Below are 23,449 nucleotides of genomic sequence, written 5' to 3'. Positions count from 1 at the left end.
TTGTACAAGGTTTGGGAAAGAAATAAAGTGTTGTTAGAAAGGAAGACCCCATGGTGCATATCACCTGTCGAGGTCTTAACAGTTAAGAAGATAAATATGGAAGGGAGGAGGAGCACATATGAGGAGATTTTGACAAAAACAGATAGAGGTTGGAAATTAAAACCGTATGAAGAAATAAAGGAGGTCTTGACTGGATGGTTGCATTGCCACCAAGTAAATGATGTATTTTCAAAAGTAAGAAAGTTGGTCTTGAAGATAAAAGGTCCAAATTTCAAATAGAATTGTTGGAAGGCAGAGTGAAATTGTTATCGAAAATTTCTTGTTATAATGGTTTACAAAAGATGAAATGACAAAAGATGTGATGATAAGATGGGCAAGAGATTTTGGGTACAATATTGAATATGACACGTGGTTGAAATTATGGAATGAAACGTTGAATGTACCGCTCTGAAAGAAAATGTAATGAAAATGATGTATAGATGGCCAGTAAAATTAGCTAAGATGTATAGGATGAGTAGCAAAACTTGCTGGAAATGTAAGGATAAAGATGGTGAATTTTATCACATGTGGTGGTCATACGAGAAAGTAAAAGGCTTTTGGGAAATGATACATAATGAGTTGAAAAAGAGGTTTAAGTACACCTTTCCCAACAAACCCGAAGCTTTTTTATTGGGACTAATGGGAGAGGAAATAAAGGGAGATCAGAGATTATTTATGTATGCTACAACTGCGTCAAGGACTCTATTAGCCCCAAAATGGAAATTACAGGAAATACTGACGATTGAGGAGAGGCAGACGAAAATGATGGACTATGTTGAATTGGCAAAGTTGACCTGCGGGATCCGAAACCAGGGAGAGACAAAGTTCCAGAGGGAATGGAGTAAATTCATGTATCTATATATATAAAAATCTAAAAATCGTGAAATGGCGTTTGCCACTTTTCTCCGTAACCGCTTGACCGATCGTCCTGAAATTTTGAGACAACAATCCAGGCCACTCCTAGAGCGTTGTTGGGGGCAAAAATCCCTCAAATCGCACACCTGCCCAGGTACAGACCTGCTTTTCCACCAAGTCAAACAGTGCCCTCAAGTGGCGTAGTACCCTCCTCCAACCCCTCCCTTCCTGTGAATTCTAAGCCACACCCACAAATGAAATGACATCATCATCAACCAAGCACCTGAAAATCCCCCAAGGCAGCCATTACGCCTTTGTTTAATGTAGGCCCCTGACAGGCCCGGGGGGGGGGGAACCCACAACAACGCACTTGGGGGCATGGGAAGGGGTTTTTACTTTACCATTTAGCACCACTAACCCCCCACCAAAAAACCCCCACCAAAAAACCAACATTGCCAAGTGGAGGTCGGGGCCTGCCTGGGGGGGGGGTGGCACAGGCCACAGCACAGCCTTTGATTTACTGGTCATGGGGGGGGAGACAAACTGAATAGATCATGGATCGGGACACATGGGGCCAGACACAGGGATAAGCCACAACAACACACCACACCCACAAACCCCGCCTCTGCCACAAGATCCTGTAAAACAGGAGGCCTTGGCTCCATTTTACATACTAGGCCTCAGGTCTACAGCCCATTAAATACTATCCCAAATGGAGCCCTGGGTGGGAGGTGGGGGGAGGAGGAGCCCAAATAGGTCATGGGCTGACGTAGGGTGGGGGGGTAGATAACCCACATCAACGCACTTGGGGGCACAGCAAGCGGTTTTTACTTTACAATTTAGCACCACTACCCCCCCCCCAAAATCCACAAGACAAAAATAATTACCATCCTTAAAAACGTCCTGAGATACGCTGGTCATGGAGTGGGGGGGGAACTGAATAGATCATGGATCGGGACACATGGGGCCAGTCACAAGGATTAGGCACAACAACACACCACACCCACAAACCCCACCTCTGCCACGAGATCCTGTAAAACAGGAGGCCTTACAACCACCAAAACAGCTATTCCACCCCAAGCCCAAAGCCTCTCCCGGCGGCTGCATTAATAAACGCCTGGCAGCATTAGGCAGTCGTTCATCATTTCTCCTAACACGCACTTGGGGGCACAGCAAGGGGTTTTCACTTTATAATTTAGTGGGCGTTGTGTCACATGCGAGGCTCCGGCGGCCATTTTAAGTAAGGGCAGTCATGCCCCTTTTAACTTAGGCTTTACCGTGTTTCTCCAAAAATAAGACACCGTCTTATTCCTTTAAAAAACGCCCACATTGGCTTATTTTCAGGGGATGTCTTATTTTTTATTACGCGTCCAGCCTTGCCTCTTCCTTGGGGCCCTCCAGAACTGCGCCTATAACTATGTCTTATTTTTGGGGTATGGCTTATATTTCAGAAACGCTTAGACATCCTGCTATGGCTTATTTTATGGGTATGTCTTATTTTAGGAGACACAACTGATTGTAAGCCTCTGTGTCTTTTTTAAAAAAACCATTCACTTTATCTCCCCAGTTTAAGTCCTCAGATATTTGCAGTGCACACCCCTCACCCCATTTACAATCCCCTACCTTCCCCTTGCCCGGGCCAGGTAGATAATGTGGCCCTTTTTTTAACCTTTTGGTTACTTTTCTCATTTTACTGATTGTGAATATGCTGACCGAGGCCGCCTTTAGATTTGGAGGCCCGTGCCAAGTGGCCCATATGACCCCCCTCCTTTTGTCTGGGCCTGTCTGTTGCTACGGGGCTTCGCTATTTGACCCCCCCTCCCGGGTTGGGATTCTTTAAGTAGTTCTCTGGGTCCCAGAGCACATCATCACCCCCGATCCTTAATCTAAATATATAGAAATGTTCACGATGCGTGCACAGGGGCCAATGTATGGAGATACAGGGGGGAGGGGACAACAGAGGGCTCAGACAAAAGTAAATACTGGGAAATGGAACCCAGAAACTGACAGCTCCTTCTCCAAGGATGGGGGCCAATGTAGGAAGATACCAGGGGTAGGGGCCAACACTCCCCAGGAACAACAGAGGGTTCAGACAAAAGTGCATGCTGGGAAATAGAACCCAGAACCTAACAGTTCCTTTTTGAAGGGTGGGGGCCAAGGTATGGAGATACAGGGGGAGGGGCCAACACTCCCCAGGGACAACAGAGGGAAGGGTATCCTACCGAAACACAGGGATGAGCCGGGGTGGAGGGAGGAGGGGCAGGATACGTCATGGATCGTGACAGGGTGGGGGTGGGGATCACAGGAAAGAACCACAGCAACGTGTGGCCGGGTCAGCTAGTATATATATAAATGTAGAGGGTGCATGTTGGTTCCATCAAACCTTTCTCCACAACCGCTTACCCGATCATCCTCAAATTTGCCCACAACCTCGGGAGCGCATTTGAGAGTGTTTCTATCCACTTATATTGTCCATACACACACCTAGGACAGGTAGAAACCTGGATTTGTAGACCAAAAAATTGCCCCCTCCAGTGGACATCCAACCAACAACAACCAACATACTGGCAAACTCCCACCCACTCCCCATCCACCCCACCAAACAAAATCCAACACACACCCAAACTCCCGCCCACTCCCCATCCACCCCACCAAACAAAATCCAACACACACCCAAACTCCCGCCCACTCCCCATCCACCCTACCAAACAACATCCAACATACTGGCAAAATAACGGCCACTCTCCACCCACCCCACCACCCCGGGAAACAGTCCACCCCGGAGACCAGACCTCTACCAGGGACCAGGCCACCCCAACAGTAGCCCGCTCCCCAAGGACCCCCTCCCACCATGGAGGTACCTACCCCAGAGATCCCCCCACGCCCAATAGATCTCTCCCATAGGTCTCGGCCTTCACCATCCTACCCGATCCGCTCATATGTCACACGATCCATTATCCCCGCCCTCCGCGGTTCAGACCCCTACACAATCCGCCTGCCCCCCATCCGCCTGCCCCCCAGGTCGCCACCGGCAGGGAACAACCGACAAGTCACAATCTGCGACCTCCAGAAAAAACACCAGCCCTCGATCCCCATCAATCCCCTCCATCTGCCCACACCCCAGCTCGCCAACGCCTTCAAACAACCACCAGACCGCGATCCGCGCTCCCCGCGGATATCTCACCACCACCACCAGGCCTCTACACACTCCCCCCCCATCTTGATCCCAACAGGGAAGAACCACCAGGCCACCGACATGAAAACACCATCAGACCTCGACCCCCCCCCGGGGATAAACCCTCTACACAATCTACCCCCCATCTATCGCCCCCTCCCACTCCCCAACTCACCACCGTCAGGGAACAACCAGCAGGCCCCCGATCCCCACCCTCCGGAACAACCAGCAGGCCGCTCTCCGCATACTCCGCGAATATCTCCCCACACAACCCCCTACACACTCCACCCCCATCTCCCACACACCATTGAACACCCACCACCCCTAAAAAGTCCCCTCCCCCAGCTCTCACCCACACCAAGGAACATCCACCACCAGACCCCTACACCCCCCCAATTTCTATAACATTCCCCTTTATTTCCACCTTCTTTCTACCTCTACCAATATCCACCAAACCCCAGGACCCAGCCCCTACTTCAATTACACAAATACATACGATTTCCCCCAATTTATTTATGTTTACCACTTCCCCCCTTCCCCTAAATTTATACCTCTCCACACATCTAACAGCCCCCCCGAGATCCATGCCCCTACATACAATTTCTCCCAATTTTATTATGTTTCCCTCCCCTTAATTTATACCTTCTTTATACCTCTCCACAGGTCTAACAGGGAATTGGGGGGTTCACAGGGATAAACCAAAGGGAGGGGGGAAGGAACAGAATAACTCATGGAGCGGGTCAGCCTGGGGACACTCACAGGGATCAGCCACTGCAACGCGTGGCAGGGCCAGCTAGTTGACTATATGGAGAAAAACTGTAGAAGTTTAAGGACACTTGCGGGACTGAAATAAATCCTACGAACTTAATCTATCCATGTTTGTAAAAAGGAACTGCGAGATAAGAGTGAGAAATAAAGCCGTATAAAATAAAATAAAACTGGACAGTGTTCCTGAAGCTACGAACATGAGTTTGACCAAACTGCGGGAGGCAGTGGAAGACAGGAGTGCCTGGCGTGCTCTGGTCCATGGGATCACGAAGAGTCGGAAACGACTAAACAACAACAACAAAAAACTGGGAAAGGAGGAAACATTATATTTGGAAGGTCACAATAACAGATATGGATAGCATGCATACTTATGGTATGGGAAAGGGAAAGTACCTAAAGGATTCTACAATCATATAATCAGGAAATCACTAATGAGAGTGTGGGAGAGGTACAAAGATCTAATACAGGCACCCCAAAACTTCGGCCCTCCAGATGTTTTGGTCTATAATTCCCATCTTCCCCAACCACTGGTCCTGTTAGCTAGGGATCATGGGAGTTGTAGGCCAAAACATCTGGAGGGCCGCAGGTTGGGGGTGCCTGATCTAATAGAACAAAGAACACCTTGGTGGCTATCACCAATTGAAGCTTCGTTACTCAAACTGTTTGGTAAAAAGGGAAAGCAGCCTACATATAGAGATCTATTGAGAGATCAAGAAGAAAAATGGAAATTAAAAGAGAATGACGAAATTAAAGAACTTTTTTAGAGTTGGTTACATTATAGACAATTAAATGAGATGGATAAGGAGGATAATAAAAAAGGGTTTAGCTATACGATCTGGAGATTCCAAAAGGAGGTTATAGAAGACGTGAAGCTATTGAAGAAAGCATATAGCATTCTGCTAGAATGGGAAACGAAAGATGAGGAAGTCAAATCAGTCATGATCAAATGGTCGCAAGATATAGGACATAATATACAATTCGAGGACTGGGAAGAACTGTGGAAGGTAGATTTGAAATTCACAGATTGTTCTCTATTGTAGGGAAATTATATGGAATTATATGAAAATGTTCAAAGAAAAAACTGTAATTTACTGTTTATTGTGGGGGTGGTAGGTTCCCAGGTGTTATAGGGGCCACGGTTGAGCTCTGTGAAAATATAGGTTGGTCACATACCGTGTTTCTCCAAAAATAAGACACAGACTTATATTTATTTTTCCTCAAAAAAAAACACGATGGCTTATTTTCAGGGGATGTCTTATTTTTTTTATTAAGTATGGTACAGTTTAACCTACAAGGTTAAACTGCCTATCACTATGTCTTATTTTCGGGGTATGGCTTATATTCCTTGAATGCTTAAAAATCCTGCTATGGCTTATTTTATGGCTACGTCTTTTTTTCGGAGAAACAGGGTATAGGTATTTTTTTAAAATCTCCAGGCAGATACAGTATGATGATCCCACAGGGAGCCTTACCAAGAGAGGCCACAATCCCATGATTCTCCTCCATGACGTCCTTATGCAGAGCTCTCTGGTCAGGATCCAGCAATGCCCACTCCTCTACTGTGAAACGAACAACGAGATCTTCAAAGCACTCTGGACTGTGGAGGCAACTGACGGGATTTCTGTGAGATTAATCAACCTGGTTTCTGCTGCCTTCCAGTCAGTGCTATTGGAAAAATAATATATATAATAAGAATAATGTTGGAGAAAACTGGGTACTGAAACTTGCTTAACCTAAATAATATATCCCAGTTTTCAGTGGCCCTTTAAAGTACGCTTCACGCAGAGTATACGCAGTCAGAAGTCGACCTGGCTAAGAAAACACCACCAAGAGCGTAGGGCAGGCACCCCCAAACTTCAGCCCTCCAGATGTTTTGGACTACAATTCCCATCATCCCTGACCACTGATCCTGTTAGCTAGGGATCATGGGAGTTGTAGGCAAAAACATCTGGAGGGCCGCAGTTTGGGGATGCCTGGCGTAGGGTATTATCTCCCTTATGTGAAACCCCTTACTAGCTGCACACTTGTAAAAGTATGCAGATGAAAATATAAACGGTTGGGTTTCTTTAACTGAAAAACAAACTGAATCTAAAGAGACTTTAAACTAAAGATAAATGCTTTCTCTCTTAGCAATCTTATCTACCCACTTTCCAAACCTTCCACAAAACTCCCATTAAACTACCCGAGAATTAACAGCAAACTAGCATTATAACTAAGCAACTCTCATACTAAGATTCAACTAAGGAATCTCTTAAACTGAGAGTCTCTCTTACTAAGTTTCAACTTGAATCAGAGAATCATAGAATTGTAGAGTTGGAAGAGACCACAAGGGCCCTCCAGTCCAACCCCCTGCCAAGCAGGAAACACCATCAAAGCATTCTTGACATATGCCTGTCAAGCCTCTTCTTAAAGAGCTCCAAAGAAGGAGACTCCACCACACTCCTTGGTAGCAAATTCCACTGCCGAACAGCTCTTACTGTCAGGAGTTTGATGAAATAGCAATGTGCTGAGTTTTGGGTTTTTCCTAATGTCTTACTGTCAGGAATTACTTCCTAAGGAAGTAATTCCTAACTTGGAATCTCTTAAACTGAGAACAACTGAGAGAGTGATCTACTTAGAGATGAATCAAACTGAAAGATCTAACTGAGATACAGAAGGCTTTCTGTCAGAGCCTTATATACAAGAAGCAGAGCCCACGCCTGTGAGCAATTAACAGAAACACCGGCACCTGTTTCTCTTAAACAGACAGTATTTACATTCGACCGGCTCTAAAGTAACTTGACTATTCAAAAAAATCCAACAAATGCATGGTTGGAACCGACTGAAAAGGGAATCATTTGTATCTTGTGAAAAATGGATGCTTGGCTCTAGTGGGGGTCCTCACCCGGGGGTCCTAAGGAGTTGCTCCCCACCTCCATCCTCACTCCCCTGCTTCTGTCTCCTTTTCTTGCACTTGAACTCTCTGCCGCTCTCAAGACAGACTCCTGGGGTGGGGTCCCTTTTTCTTTGCTCTGAGGGCCAGGTATGTATCTCACCAACCCCCTGAGGGCCACGTGGCCGGGGCAAAATACATCTCCCTTGAAATGTAGGCAGGGAATTTATTATTATTATTATTATTATTATTATTATTATTATTATTATGTTAAATAGCTTAGCACACACACAGCCATTGATGCCAAGGTCCCTGGAGGCTCAGTGAGTAGCAGCGCCCATTTCTGCCTGGTTTTCCAGCAACAATCCCTTTGGGACAGAGAGGATCTGGTCCTGGGATGCCATGCTCTGGGTGCGAGGGGATTGCTGCAGTGGCCTCCGTGTGGAGCTGCCCTTGGAGACGACTGGGAAACTGGTTTGCAATGCAGCAGCCAGACTATGGGCTGGGATCCCTCTCTTTATTCCTGGCCTTTCTCTCCCACCTTTTTTTTTGAGGGGGGGGCCTAGTCCACCTCCTTGTCCAGCTTTGGAAAACCATTTGCACGTGTTTCCTCTGTTGTACAATGACGCTGAGCGACGTCACACAGAGTTAAAGTCCCAGGGACTCCTTTGTTTGAAGGAGGGAGATTTCGTGGGAGTTTGGGAGACCTGGCCCCCTCCTCCCTGGAAGGACGCTCTGCTCCCTGACTTGGGTTTGTCCGTCCCCCCCCGCATGAGCAAATCAGCCCCCCCCCGCATCCTCCCCTGCTGCAGCCCTGGGACCCCCACCGCCCCCCCCCACTGCACACTGCACCCTCTGGGGGGGGGGGAGAGGAGACTCACCAGATCATCCCAGGAGGGAGGGGACAGCGATGCAGCCGTTGCAGGAGAAACACCAAAGCATGAAAGACTGGGGAGGGAGGGGCCTTGGCTCTGGAGGACTTGATCTGCTTCCTGTCCTCTCTAGGAAGGCAGCTCAGTTCCCGTGCAAAGCCGAGTCCATCCAGTTCAGCCCTCTCTCCCTTGGCAGAATCTCGGATTTTTATTATTTTTTATGGATTTAGGGGGGCTGAATTCTCTGGCTACACCAATGCCCAGATATCCTTTTTCTTCGTTGGACTCTGAGCATCTCCCTCTGTTGTCCGGAAACCAGAGGAACATCTTGCAGGGAAAAGGGCTTTGCAGGAGGCAAGGAACCTCCTCCTCGAATTCAGGAGTGGAGAGAGAGGAGGGGATCCTAGGGTCATCTAGTCCCACCCCCAGCAATGCAGGAATCTCAGCTCAAGCATCCATGGCAGATGGCCGCCCGATCTCTGCTTAGAAACCTCCAAGGAAGGAGAGTCCACCGCCTCCGAAGGGAGACCTTTCCCCTGCCAAACTGCTCTTAGATGCCCCTCAAGGCAGCGGGTCCTGAGTTCTAGCACTGCTGAAACCATTGCACTGGCTACCAAGGAGGAACCAAGCAAAGCTCAAAATAAATAAATCCTATTCTCATCAAAAATGAATAATACTTTCTTATGCATGCTTTTTATGCTAATATACAAAAGTATGCCCTTTCCCTTTGCAGAAATGCTTAATTGCTAATTCAATAGGCTGCAAACGGATGGTTGTTGTTTTTCTATTTATTTACAGTGGTGCTTCGCTTAACAAACGCCCCATAAGACAAAATTTTCGCTTAAAGAAAGGATTTTTCTAGCGGAGGTTGCCTCGCTAGACGAATTCATTTTACGAAAAATTCGTCTGGTGAATCGCGGTTTCCCATAGGAATGCATTGAAATTCAATTAATGTGTTCCTATGAGCAATATATATATTTTAAATCCAATCCATTCCTATGGGATTCGCCAAACAAATTTTTCGTTATAAGAATAGACCCGTGGAACAAATTGAATTCGTCTAGCGAGGCACCACTGTATTACTTTTATTTGATTGACTCATTGATTGATATTTCATTTTAACACTTCATTTTATTTATTTTGCACAAAGCAGCTCAGAGACCTCCTTCCCCCTCACAGCTGTTGCTTTTCTTTTGGTTCATTTTCTTGATTTCAGCCCACTGCAATTCTTGACACAGGTGAGCTTTTGTGGTTAATTATTTGTTTGTTTTTATTTTATATTTTAATATTTTTGTCCTTTATTTTTAATATTTTTTATTTTATTGTTCTTTATTTTAATATTTTTTATTTTACCTTTTTATTTTATGCAGATTTGTGTCTATTTTGTATATATTTCTTCTGTACATAGAGGGGTAGTTAGGCTTAGGCTTAGGGCTGGGGTCAGTTAGGCTTGGGTGGGTATTTTAGATAGTTAGCTACTTTAGAGAGGAGGGTGGGATTTTTTTTCCTGGATGAAATGGGCAGGCTGTAAGTAGGACCCCTTCCCTTTCTCTTGGTCCCCCGGGTGTGTGTGTGTGTGTGTGTGTGTGTGTGTGTTTCCTGGGGTCCCCTGCACAGCCTTGGCTCTCTGGCCAGTCTTCTCCAGAGAGCTCAGCTCCTCCACACTCTTCCCCTGCCTTCCCTTTCTCTCCCCTCTCACCATCCACTTTTATTAGGACATTCCTAGCCCACTTTCCTCCCAGGAGCTCAAAGTGGCCTTCATGGTTCTCCCTGCCACCAATTTTTCTCTTCACAGCAGCCCTGCAAAGTAGGCTAGGCTGGCCCAAAGTCCACCAGGGAGCTTCATGGCTGAGTGGGGATTCGAACCCTGCTCTCCCAGGTCCCCCTAGTCCTGCCCCCAAATCATTACACCTCTGCCTGGCTCCATCTTGCATCTCTCCAGCTGCCCAATGCCATTGGCCTTCTCCCTGTCTCCAAGGAAGACTCCACCACCTTCCTCTCTCAGCCCCCCCCCCCGTACAGATACAAACACCCCCCACCTATTGGGGCTCCTGAGTCGCTCTCTCCCCTCTGCTCCTCTCTTCTAAGTTGAGGTGGTTCAAGGTCCTGTTCATCTGCCGGTGGAGGAACAGGGTGGCCCCGCTGCAAGTCCGGGAGGAGCCCTTGGTGATAGGTGAGGAAGTGTGGACACCGAAGGGCTAGGGGGGGGCACCTCAGGGCAGAACTCTAGGGGGAGCTCCAGGTGGGGAAGAGCAGGCAGGAGGGAGAAGGGGGCAAGGGAGACTGGGAGGAGGCAGCATCTAACCCTCCCCCCTTCATCTCTGCAGCATCATGAGGTCAAGTTCAGCTCAGATATGGTCAGTGCGATCTTGCACAGGACCATGGAGGCTGTTCTTGGGGGCCCAGAAAAGGAGGAGGACAGAGAAGTAGGTCCTTTGTCTTGATTTCCCTCTGCACAGCTCTTTCTTCTTCTCACACCCTTGCAAGATTTAACCCAGCAAGATTTAACCCAGTCCTAGACGAAAAGAATGAGAGGACAGGGAGGTGTGTCCTTAGTCCTCTTTACTTTCCGTGCTCCAGGTGATCACAGCTTTTGAGGCAGCAGCACTGAGGGGCCTTTGGACCACCCAGCTGCCCAAGAATCGCACTGCAGAGTCCATTCTGGTTGCGTGAGGGACCCCAGGAGGGAGCTGTCAGGGATGGGCAAGCCAAGACTGGAGTTTGAGGTCAGAGGTGCCCTCCTGATGCCCCCGGAAGACTTGAATTTCCTCCTCTGCTCTCTTCCAGGACAGCCTGGGGCGCCTGGGGGGTTTTGACGAGCGCCCCATAATCCAAACTTCTCCTCGGCCCTCTGCCGTGCAATAGTCCAAAGGAAGTTTCAGGCACACCTGGAGGATGAAAAGCAGGTGAACAGGAAGGTTTGTCGTTGGTCTTGACTTCCCTCGACATGGCTCTTTCTTCCTCCTCTTCACATACTTCCACAATTTCACCCAGGACTCAAAATCTCTCCTCTCTTTTCCCTCCTTGCCCTTTGTGGACCTGTTGCCTTGAACATGGGCGTCTCCCACAGGAACTGAAGTCGCGCTTCCATCACCTGCCGCTCAGAGACCCCTAATGCTCCGCACCTCCTCCTCCTGCTTAACATAAGTGTCCGGGAGATGGCATCAGAGATGACAAAGGAGAGCCAGGGACTCTGTGGTGGGGGCAATGGAGGGCCGCTTTGGCCTAGCATGGCCCCTGACCCTGAGACGCTCTTTCCTCCCGCAGGACCTCAGATGTTACGCCCTTTGGGAAATTGGGGAGGAACAGAAGCTAGCGGCCAACAGCATCCCTTCTCTGCTGCCTTTTGCCCGAAGGTTCCCCCATCTCAGAGCAAGTGGATTCAGTCCTTTGAACCCTTCCATCTCCCCAAGAGGCTCCCAAGGCTACTCATCCTTTGCAGTTGATAGCAGACCTAACTTGGGGGGGGGGGGGGAATGGCTGACTCTTCTGGCAACATCAGAGAATTCTAGAAGACATTCACCCTTTCCAGACCATTATGGATGCACAATTCCCACAGACAAGTTTCTTGGCAAGACAAGGGCCTTCGCTGGCCAGAGAGTGTTATCCTCAGCATCCCCAAAGAAGGAGCAGGGTTGCAAGAGCTGCAGCTAATGGGGGGGCTGTCCTCCCCCCTTCCATCTCACCTGGCTGCTAGGAGGTAGGAAAACAAGACCCAAAGAGAGTTGTGGGAAACCCCGACACCAGCTTGCTCTGTGCCGGAGCCAAAGCTGCGCCTAATGGAGACGCAAGATCTGTTTGGGTGTTGATGTTACGGTAGAAAAGCACTCGGGGCAACGCCAAACTGCCCCAGACACCAAGCACTTCTCGATCTATATAACGGGGTCAAATGCCATCTATATTGCATCTTCAAAATGTTCTCCTTTAGGTCATAATTTGGGGTGAATCTTATATCTTTTAGCCACACCTTTTTCCTCTTTTCCACCATTATTATTTTCCCCAAATCTTGTCCCCATTTTATCATGGCCTCCTTCGTTAATTCGTCTTTCCCTTTCTAATATTAGAATTTCCCATTCTAATAATAAATCATATAGATTTTTTATATATTTATTTTTCTCTCCTATTATTATTTTATCAAATTTTGAGAAATTATTTTCAAAGCCTAATATTTTATCTATTTGAAATCTTTGATTAATTTGAAAATATTGGAGCCAGACATTCAAATATTTTTGAACTTCTTTATATTCTTTTAACCTTACAATTCCTTCTGTCTTTTCTGCTAACAATTTATAAGTTGGCCACTTCTCTTCCAGATTTTTTCTTTTTACAGCTACTATTTCCTGCGGGGAAATCCACCACGGGGTTTTTGGCTCCAATATCCCTTTATATTTTTTCCAAATTTTTAAGAGTGCTTTTCTTATAATATTATTATTAAATTTACTATAGTCCTTCAATTTTTCCTCCATTAAGTATTTGTGCCATCCGAAGGCCAGACCCACACCCTCTAAATCTAGTACAGCTGCATTTTTTAGTTCCACCCATTCTTTTAACCACATCAGTCCGGCTGCATTATGATAGAGTTCTAAATTCGGCAGGTTAAATCCTCCTCTTTCTCTTTTATCTGTGAACAATTTGAATCCGATTCTAGGTTTTCCCCCACTCCAAATAATTGGAGAGAAGATATATATAGAACAGAAAAAAATGTTGAAATATTTTTTTTAAAAAAAAGTCCCAGAGATGTTCCTGTTGAGTATGTTGTAAGAAGAAATTAAGGGAAAAGATAAATGTTTAGTAATTAAGAAATTAATTAAGAAATTAAGTAATTAGAAATTAAGTAATTAGAAATTAAGGAAAAAGATAAATGTTTAGACTTCACTTGGAGAGTGAAGTCAAATGGGCCTTAGAAAGCACTGCTAATAACAAGGCCAGTGGAAGTGACGATATTCCAGCTGAACTATTTAAAATTTTAAAAGATGATGCTGTTAAGGTGCTACACTCAATATGCCAGCAAGTTTGGAAAACTCAGCAATGGCCAGAGGATTGGAGAAGATCAGTCTACATCCCAATCCCAAAGAAGGGCAGTGCCAAAGAATGCTCCAACTACCGCACAATTGCCCTCATTTCACACGCTAGCAAGGTTATGCTTAAAATTCTACAAGGCAGGCTTAGGCAGTATGTGGACCGAGAACTCCCAGAAGTGCAAGCTGGATTTCGAAGGGGCAGAGGAACCAGAGACCAAATAGCAAACATGCGCTGGATTATGGAGAAAGCTAGAGAGTTCCAGAAAAACGTCTACTTCTGCTTCATTGACTATGCAAAAGCCTTTGACTGTGTCGACCACAGCAAACTATGGCAAGTTCTTAAAGAAATGGGAGTGCCTGATCACCTCATCTGTCTCCTGAGAAATCTCTATGTGGGACAGGAAGCTACAGTTAGAACTGGATATGGAACAACTGATTGGTTCAAAATCGGGAAAGGAGTACGACTAAGTTGTATATTGTCTCCCTGCTTATTTAACTTATATGCAGAATTCATCATGCGAAAGGCTGGACTAGATGAATCCCAAGCTGGAATTAAGATTGCTGGAAGAAATATCAACAACCTCAGATATGCAGATGAAACAACCTTGATGGCAGAAAGCGAGGAGGAATTAAAGAACCTTTTAATGAGGATGAAAGAGGAGAGCGCAAAATATGGTCTGAAGCTCAACATCAAAAAAACCAAGATCATGGCCACTGGTCCCATCACCTCCTGGCAAATAGAAGGGGAAGAAATGGAGGCAGTGAGAGATTTTACTTTCTTGGGCTCCTTGATCACTGCAGATGGTGACAGCAGTCACGAAATTAAAAGATGCTTGCTTCTTGGGAGAAAAGCAATGACAAACCTAGACAGCATCTTAAAAAGCAGAGACATCACCTTGCCACCAAAGGTCCGTATAGTTAAAGCTATGGTTTTCCCAGTAGTGATGTATGGAAGTGAGAGCTGGACCATAAAGAAGGCTGATCGCCAAAGAATTGATGCTTTTGAATTATGGTGCTGGAGGAGACTCTTGAGAGTCCCATGGACTGCAAGAAGATCAAACTTATCCATTCTTAAGAAAATCAGCCCTCAGTGCTCACTGGAAGGACAGATCGTGAAGCTGAGGCTCCAATACTTTGGCCACCTCATGAAAAGAGAAGACTCCCTGGAAAAGACCCTGATGTTGGGAAAGATGGAGGGCACAAGGAGAAGGGGACGACAGAGGACGAGATGGTTGGACAGTGTTCTCGAAGCTAACTGCGGGAGGCAGTGGAAGACAGGAGTGCCTGGCGTGCTCTGGTCCATGGGGTCACGAAGAGTCGGACACGACTAAATGACTAAACAACAAACAATGTATGTGACTACATCCACCAGGCTCCTCATCGCAAAAAGGTGGAAAAGTTCCAAAATTAGAGGATTGGCAAAAAAAATTGATCAATTACCAAAATTTGGCAAGAAAAAATGGAGAAAGTAAGGGGATATCAGAGCAGAAAATTGACAAGGATTGGGAAAAATTTAATGAATATAAGAAAACAATGGTGAAGAAAAGCCAACTCTTAGCAGACAGATGAAGGTCTCAAGAAAAGATAGAAATCCTTAGAATAAAGAACAGAAAAGGTATACAAAAACTCTGGAAACTGAAACCGAAATGGAGAACAGGTTGGAAGTCACAAGGGGTGTGTGTGAAGGGTGAACAGGTGGTTGGGAATCTTTTTGATTTTTTTTTCCTTCCTTAAGAAATATGTTTGTAAGACTTTTTTCTTTTTTGTTGTTTCTTTTAATATTTTGAATAATCATTGTATCATGGGTATCTTTTTTGGATGTTTTTTAAATATTTTGAGTAATTATTGTATTATGGAAATTATAATAAAAATATTATATTAAAAAAAGAAAAGAATACAATTGAAGAAAGTTTCTTCAATTATAGTCTATCAAACGTTATAGCCAAATAATCAGAAAAAAGAAGCACAACTTGCTTTGGTTGACTTCTGTCAGTGTGTTATGTGATTGCTACCAAGTTGGTGGGTTTTTTGTGTTGTTTCATTTAGTGAGGTTGTGAAACATTATAAAATTATAGATATGGTACAAAGAAAGCGATGTAAAATGGTAAAATAGTACTATTAAATGAACAAGGCTACAGTTATGAAGATATTATGACGATTTATTTAGTGAGGTTGTAGAATATAATAAAATTATACAAATATTTAATAGATAATTGCATTTTAATGTTATGTTGGGAGCTGCCCAGAGTGGCTGGGGAAACTCAGCCAGGTGGGCAGGGTATAAATAATAAATTATTATTATAAAATTATTATTATAGAAATAGCACAAAAAGTTGAGTGGTCAATCAGAAAGCGATGTAAAATAGTACTATTAAGTGAGCAAGGCTACAGTTATGAAGAAATTAGGAGAGAGATTGGGGGAAACTTAACCAAAGCTGGCCTTTCTATATTTTTGAAGAGGTATAAGGAGACTCAGTCACTACAAAATCACACTGGTAAAGGCAGGAAAAGGTGCACAAAGGCGATTGAAGAATGGAGAGACTGTCAGATTATTATGATTTTCATTATAAATGTGATGGAAGCCACCCAGAGTAGCTGGGGCAACCCAGCCAGATGGGCAGGGTATAAATAAAAATTATTGTGGTACCTCGATTTAACAACAGTCCTGTTCTGGAAAAGATTAAGTTTGTAAACTGAGGTACTACTGTATTACTATCATCATCATCATCATCATCGCTGCTACTACTACCTGAGATTCTATAAGCCTGGCTTTTCTCTGGGATGGATTTTGTTTGGCCCAGTCATGGCATCCCTTCCATCTCCAATGTCAGTCGTCTCTTTGGTCAAGCCAAGACTGACAGGAGCAAAAACAAAAACAGAAAACCTGAACCTATTTATCTTTCCTAACAATTCTGAAGCTGACATTTAAGATGGCCTGGGCAGTTCAGAGCAGCCCAATCGTGGCAGAAAAAGGAATAATTTGAGGAAGAAAAAGAAAAAAAGCCCTGTAATTTACTGTTTATTGTGGAGTTGTTAGGTGTTCCCAGGTGTTATAGGGGACGCTGTTGAGCTCTGTGAAAATATATGAGGTTGGTCACATAGAGATATTTTTGAATTTCCAGGCAGATATGACGATCCCTGTGGCCCCCGGACATTTAACGGTCTATTGACCCAATACCTCCCTCGCCTATTTCTTCCCTTGCTGCCACAAACCAGTAAATCTGTGTACTGGTACACAATTGATTGGAATCCAGTCAGATGAACAGTGAACAAAACAATTAAGTTTATTTAGGTGATGATCTTACAAGCATAAAAATTATTCACGGTTTCTCAAATATGTTTACTTAAACTTAACCTTTAGTATTAGTTCCCTCCTTTGTCCTCCCTGACTGAAGTTCCCTTCTTATTACTCTTACAGATTCTGCACCACAGCTCACCTCACTAGCTTCTCTAACCTTCTCTCTATCTCAAAATCTTCTCCACCTCTCTCATCAACTCAACTCCTTAACTCCCTCCTCCTGTCTGCCTGATTCTCCTGATATACCCCTGCTTCTGCCTGGAGAGCTCCTATTGGCTGTTTACCTCCCTTGCAACTTAACTCTTGCTAGACCCCTAGAGGTGAAACGCCACAATCCCACAGGGAGCCTTACCAAGAGAGGCCACGATCCCACAATTCTCCTCCATGACCTCCTTATGCAGAGCTCTCTGGTCAGGATCCAGTAACGCCCACTCTTCGTCCGTGAAACGAACAGCGACATCTTCAAAGCACACTGGACCCTAAAAGAAAAAAGGGAAATGTCCCCCTCTGCAACAATATTTATCTGCTACACAATGCTCTGTTGTTTCCTTCCTCTTAATTGCGGTGTTGTTTCAATAGGATTGTTTTGCTGCACATTTCAATTATGCTTATTTTATTCTGCGTTTTAATTATGGGTATTCGTCTTTGTGCAAATAGGTTGTACTCCACCTTGTGTTTTTCAAGTCATTCTGCCTTCGCAAGCATTCCACTTTGCCTGACGGAAGGATTTACTTTCTCCTCTCCTTGTGAGCTGTTATGGGGAGGTTCCCTCTCAATGCCGTGTGAGCATTTTCACCCCAATCTGTAATTGATGCTGATGCTGATGGTAGCACAAATTCTGACACTGATACAGATTATCAGAATGAAAATACCTCTTTTAAGAAATCAGATGGGTCTGACACTGATCTAGTGGTAGAATCTTTGCCAGATACAGGTCACCATTCTCCCAAGGAGGAGGAACCAGACCCAGAGGATCCCAGAGTATTGCATAGATAACTACCAAGGGACAACCACCTAAGCGATTTTCTAAAGAATTTGCTAAAGCTGCTTTTTCAGATATGGCTGCCACTAGCAACCCAAACTCAGTTTTTGAACCAACTAACTACAAAGAGGTTCAAAATTTACCTGAAAAAGATGCCGAACCTTGGCTTAACGCCATGAACGCTGAATTGAATTCCCTAAAGCAAAATGACACGTGGGAATTGGTTCCAGCAGAACCAGGCATGAAACTTGTAGACAGCAGGTGGATTTACAAAACCAAGACTGATCAGACTTGTAAAGTGGTCAGATATAAAGCCAGATTAGTTGCACGTGGTTTTTCTCAAGTACCTGATCAGGACTATCATGAGACATATTCACCGACAGTCAAATTTGAGACAGTTAGGCTGTTGATGAAAATTGCTGCAGAAGAGGGCATGACCATATCTCATCACGACGTTAATACTGCGTTTTTGTACGGAATTCTCAATGAGAGTATTTACATGTCACCGCCAGACGGAGTGCAGATAAAATAGGGGATGGTGTGTAAATTTAAAAAATCCCTGTATGGCCTAAAACAAAGCACTCGATGCTGGCACACTAAGCTGACAGAAGTGCTGTTTTCCTTAGGTTTCCAGCAAGGAAAGGCTGATTATTGTGTTTTTGTTAAAGAATCTAACCAGCACAAATTGTACTGCATTTGTTTTGTGGGTGATATTTTGTTTTTCTGGAAGGATGCAAATATTTACAAAACCACTCTTGCAAAGCTGCAAAAGCATTTTGATATGAAAGACCATGGGGAAGTCAGCAATTATCTCTCACTGGAAGTAGAGAATCAATCACGTAAGATCAATGATGTGATTGAAAAATTAAATCTGACAGATGTCAATTCTGTAGACATTGCTGTTAGCATAAATTTGCTCAGCAGATGTGTAAATCAACCTACAGTGCAAGACTGGAAGGCACTGAAAAGCATAGTTAGGTATTTAAAAGGCACTATGCATTACAGGTTGAAGCTTACTAGCCAAAAATCTGGAGGTCTTGAGATCTATGCCGATGCCAGTTTTGGTAGCGATACAACTGATGGCAAGAGCACCTCAGGTGTATGTTATTTGTACAACCAGTGCCTATTTGATTGGTCTTGTAGGAAGCAAGCAACAGTAAGCATGAGTTCATGTGAAGCAGAACTCAACGCTTTAAATTTTTCCCTCATGAATGTAGAGTGGTTGTTGCAACTATGTGAGGATATGAGAGTAAAAATTTCTTGTCCAGTTCAAGTTTATCAGGACAACAAAACCTGCATAGAACTAATCCATTCAGAAAGGTGCAAGCAAAGAACAAAACATTTGCTAATCAAATTGCACCGTGCCAGAGAATGCATTCAGAAAGGAGTTGTAAAAGTCTCATATATGCCAGGGAAAGAAATACCTGCTGATGCTTTGACTAAAGCTGTTAATAAGGAACAACTTGGTATATATGTAAAAAAATTGCTTTTGTGCTAGATTTTCATAATGGTCAGAATGAAAAGGGGGAGGTTGTGAGCATTTTCACCCCTCCCGTTCTGAACATCTGGTGATATCTGCTGTTGGGAGGGAACAGTTAGGAACTGTTACTTTGTTGTTTTTCATTCCTGACTCTGCTCTCTGCCGTGTGCTGTGTGCAGCTTAATATCTGCAAGCATGAGCAAGCATGGTTTCTAGCAATGCAGAATGTGGAGGCAACTGAAGGGATTTCTGTGAGATTAATCAACCTGGTTTCTGCTGCCTTCCAGTCAATGCATGAAGTAGAACCGACTGATAAGGGAATCATTTTTATCTTGTGAAAAATGGATGCTTGGCTCTAGTGGGGGTCCTCACCCAGGGGTCCTAAGGAGTTGCTCCCCACCTCCACCCTCACTCCCCTGCTTCTGTCTCCTTTTCTTGCACTTGGACTCTCTGCCGCTCTCAAGACAGACTCCTGCGGTGTGGTCCCTTTCTCTTTGCTCTGAGGGCCAGGTATGTGTCTTACCAACCCCCTGAGGGCCAAGTGGGTGGTGCCAAAGACATCTCCCTTGAAATTTAGGCGAGTAAATTATTATTATTATTAGATAGCTTAATACACACAGCTATTGATGCCAAGGTCCCTGGAGGCTCAGTGAGTAGCAGTGCTGGTTTGCCAGCAACAATCCCTTTGGGACAGAGAGGATGTGGTCCTGGGATGCCATGCTCTGGGTGCGAGGGGATTGCTGCAGTGGCCTCCGTGTGGAGCTGCCCTTGGAGACGAATGGGAAACTGGTTTGCGATGCAGCAGCCAGAATATGGGCTGGGATCCCTCTCTTTATTCCTGGCCTTTCTCTCCCACCTTAACTTCCTTCCTCCCCGTGGGTTTTTAATATTGGGGGGGGGGCTAGTCCACCTCCTCGTCCAGCTTTGGAAAACCATTTGCACGTGTTTCCTCTGTTGTGCAATGACGCTGAGCGACGTCACACAGAGTTAAAGTCCTAGGTACTCCTTTGTTTGAAGAAGGGAGATTTCGTGGGAGTTTGGGATCCTCTGATCTCCAGGAAGGAGAGTGTTGCAGACCTCGCCCCTCCCTGGCAGGACCCTCCCCTCCCTGACTTGGGTTTGTCCCCCCCCCACTGCATGAGCAGATCAGGCCCCCCAGGCACCCTCCCCTGCTGCAGCCCTGGGACCCCCACCGTCTCCCCACTGCACCCTCAGGGGGGGGGGAGAGAGAGAGGAGACACACCAGATCATACCAGGTGTGAAGGGACAGCGATGCAGCCCTTGAATTTTTTCCACGGTTAATTATTTGTTTGTTTTTATTTTTTATTTTAATATTTTTTGTTATTTGGTTCTTTTTTGTTCTTTAGTTTAATATTTTTTTATTTTACCTTTCTATTTTGTGCACATTTGTGCCTATTTTATATATATATAAATTCATATATTTCTTTTGTACATAGAATACTTAGGGTTAGGTGTAGGCTTAGGGCTGCGGTTGGGGTATGATTTAGGCTTGGATGGTCTTTTTAGATAGCTAGTGAACGCCATGCACTGCACTCATAGGTCCACAGATGTACAGAGATGTACAGATGTACAGAGAGGGGAACGATGCCTTGACCTGACAGAAGCCATTTTTCCTTGCCAGAAACAGAGGTCAAGGAAGGGCTATCCCTTGCTCAACAGGAGGAATAATCCCCACTTGACCCCAGACCATCACTGGAATACGCATCGCCTCTTTTACAACTCCTCCATAAACATACATAATAATGCCTTAACTCAGGAAGCTCTGGCGCAACAGTAATTGCGCATTTCGCACCAATCCCCCTCCTTTATCTCTGCCCCGAAGTGTTTTTCCTCCCAGGAAGGAGACTTGCTGAATCTAAAATCCTCCCTTAATTCTTTCTGAATAAAACTATATTCTTGTATGAATTTATCTGTTTGGTTGTATTAAGGGGACAGGGGTTTCTTTGAATGTATAAAAAGAAAGCTATAGCTGTGAATGTATTCTTTTATATATCCTATACTGGAAATGTCAAGACTTTTAAGTGTTTCACTCACATCCTCCTTATAAACTTGTATCTGTCTGTATTGCTAAAATGTAACTTGCCTCCTTTCCCATTTACCACAGCGCCATCTAGCTTGTCTAATAATAGTGACACCAATACACAACTCAGTGAAGAAAAACAATTTATTCAACACAGGTGTCATCCTGTGAACAAATAAATTGTATGAATAATCATTATCAGGACCATCACCCCAATTGTCCCGCTAAGGTCCCCACATCGAAAAACCTATCAAACCTTTGTACTTACCTGATTGCCCTCCACCCAAACTGTCTCCCACCTTTTATTGTAATTGAGTAACATTGGGAAGGAATATTATAAAAAGTTGGAAGCTCCCTTTGTTCTTCGCTCCGTCTTGTTGCGTGAGAGGGGAACCGCTGTTGCAACAGCCTTTTATTTCTTTATTTTCTGTTAAAATAAACTGCCTTGCTTTTGGAAGTCCTGGTTCGGTCTCTGTCTTTTACAGTCGGTAAGAGATTATTAATTGCATCTCTTGCCGGCTTTCCCGGACTCTTCCTGGGTCAGGATCCTGTTTTCGCCGGTCCTCAGGACCCCCCTAAATTTCACTTCACTAGTGTTATAAGAGAATCCATGACCAGAGAGGGGACCCCAATATAAATTTAAGAACCCTGCTTGGTATGCCTATTGCCTTTAAACATTGCCCTTCAAACTGAACGTTCCTTCCACATGTTGGTCACTGAAGTTCAATCTTTGTATCAATTTCCTTCCTGTTTTTTTTTTAAATACTTTTGTATTTGTTTCTAAACTTTGTATCAGTTTGTATCAAAACTGTCAAATTGACTTTGTACCACCCACAACTGTCAAAATACTTCCCAGCACCACCCACTGAGTCTACAAATGGACACACACACAAATACAACTTCAGATAGTTTTATTTAAATAAAGGAAAATGCAGGACAAGGCATCACACCTGCACTGATGAATCCTGACTCCTTATCAGACAGCCTAGCACTTCCCAAGACTGGCCCCTGACTCTGTGGCTCTTTCCTCTTACAGGACCTCCAAGGATATGCCCTCTGTGACAATGGGAAAGAGCGGAAACTAGCGCAAACAGCATCTCTCCCAGCTCAGAGTAAGTATTTTGCCTTCCTGTATTCATTTCTTTGGTTGCTTCCATCCTCCCATTAGCACATCCCCGAGTGACTCTGAACGCAGATAATGCGGTGTGTGTTCCTGGGTGCCAGGATGAGGCCAGCGGCTTTTCCTGCCCCCTTTCCTGCTGCTGCCCTTCCACCTCTGCCCAGGAGGCTGCAGGGCTCCAGGTGGTCCTCTGGGACAAGGGATTGGGTCCAAGGTGGGTGCAGCCATCCAAGGTGGGTTTTTGTACTGTCATCTGACCCAGATTTTTCTTTCCTCTGCAGAATGTAATAGCTCGGCCAGAGTTGGCCTACCTGTGGCCCGATGGAAGAGAAGGTAAGCCCCACACCTTGGAGACAGGGAACTCCGTTGTCCCTTCTTTGCCCAAGACTCACCTCCCAGGTTTTCTTGCTGGGAGTCCTGCAGGACCTGCTCCCTGCCTGGCAGGCCTTTCCCACCTGGCCTGGGAGGGCAGCGCCCAGACTGACTCCAGCTACAAGAAGCGGAGGGGGCTGAACAGACTCTGGGGTTGGGGTCTTGTTGAGGGGTGCTTGCTAGCAGGGGTGCTTCCCGCTTCCTTTGCCCTCCATGGTCTCCCTGCCTGAGCTGACAGAGCTGGTCTCACAGGCGGAGTTCAGGACTCCCCGACTGCTGGTGCTGGCCGACTTCAAAATCCGTGTCGAGGCAGCTGGCTCTGGGGTGCTCAGGACCAATGGGGAGGGATGATGGGAACTGTAGTCCAGGAGCTGCTGGGGACCCAAGTTGGGGAAACCCTGCTTTCTATTTTCTTGTATTTTTCTCCCCTCATGACCTTTGTGCGTTTTTATTTTTTATTTTTAGGAGGGCAAGTTTAAAGAGAAATTGTATGGCAAGTTGCAGAAGAGTAAAAGGTTGCGTTTGAAAAACACACACAAAAAAGTGTGTGGTTT

The 23,449-nt window shown here is 45.1% G+C and overlaps 2 protein-coding genes across 2 annotated transcripts in view; both read right to left on the bottom strand.

The window, feature by feature from the left end:
* LOC132592049 (uncharacterized) overlaps nt 1–8,682 on the bottom strand; it is a 32,301-nt gene extending 23,619 nt beyond the window's left edge. The window contains exons 1-2 of the mRNA XM_060274053.2: nt 8,591–8,682; nt 6,310–6,502 (exon numbers count right to left, since the gene is read on the bottom strand). Of these exons, the coding sequence (XP_060130036.2) occupies nt 6,310–6,343 (34 nt within the window). The 5' untranslated portion in view covers nt 6,344–6,502; nt 8,591–8,682. The remainder of the gene's footprint in view (nt 1–6,309; nt 6,503–8,590) is intronic.
* The window catches only part of LOC148686068 (uncharacterized), a 120,245-nt gene that overhangs the window by 66,916 nt on the left and 29,880 nt on the right, over nt 1–23,449 (bottom strand). The window contains exon 5 of the mRNA XM_088668475.1: nt 17,253–17,379. Coding sequence (XP_088524601.1) covers nt 17,253–17,379 — 127 coding nt within the window. The remainder of the gene's footprint in view (nt 1–17,252; nt 17,380–23,449) is intronic.

This window comes from Zootoca vivipara, chromosome 4 (assembly GCF_965207765.1).
Source record: "Zootoca vivipara chromosome 4, rZooViv2.hap1.1, whole genome shotgun sequence".
Lineage (NCBI taxonomy): Eukaryota > Metazoa > Chordata > Lepidosauria > Squamata > Lacertidae > Zootoca > Zootoca vivipara.
The sequence above is the reverse complement of the archived record's forward strand: the minus strand, read 5'-3'. Positions and strand labels throughout refer to the sequence as shown.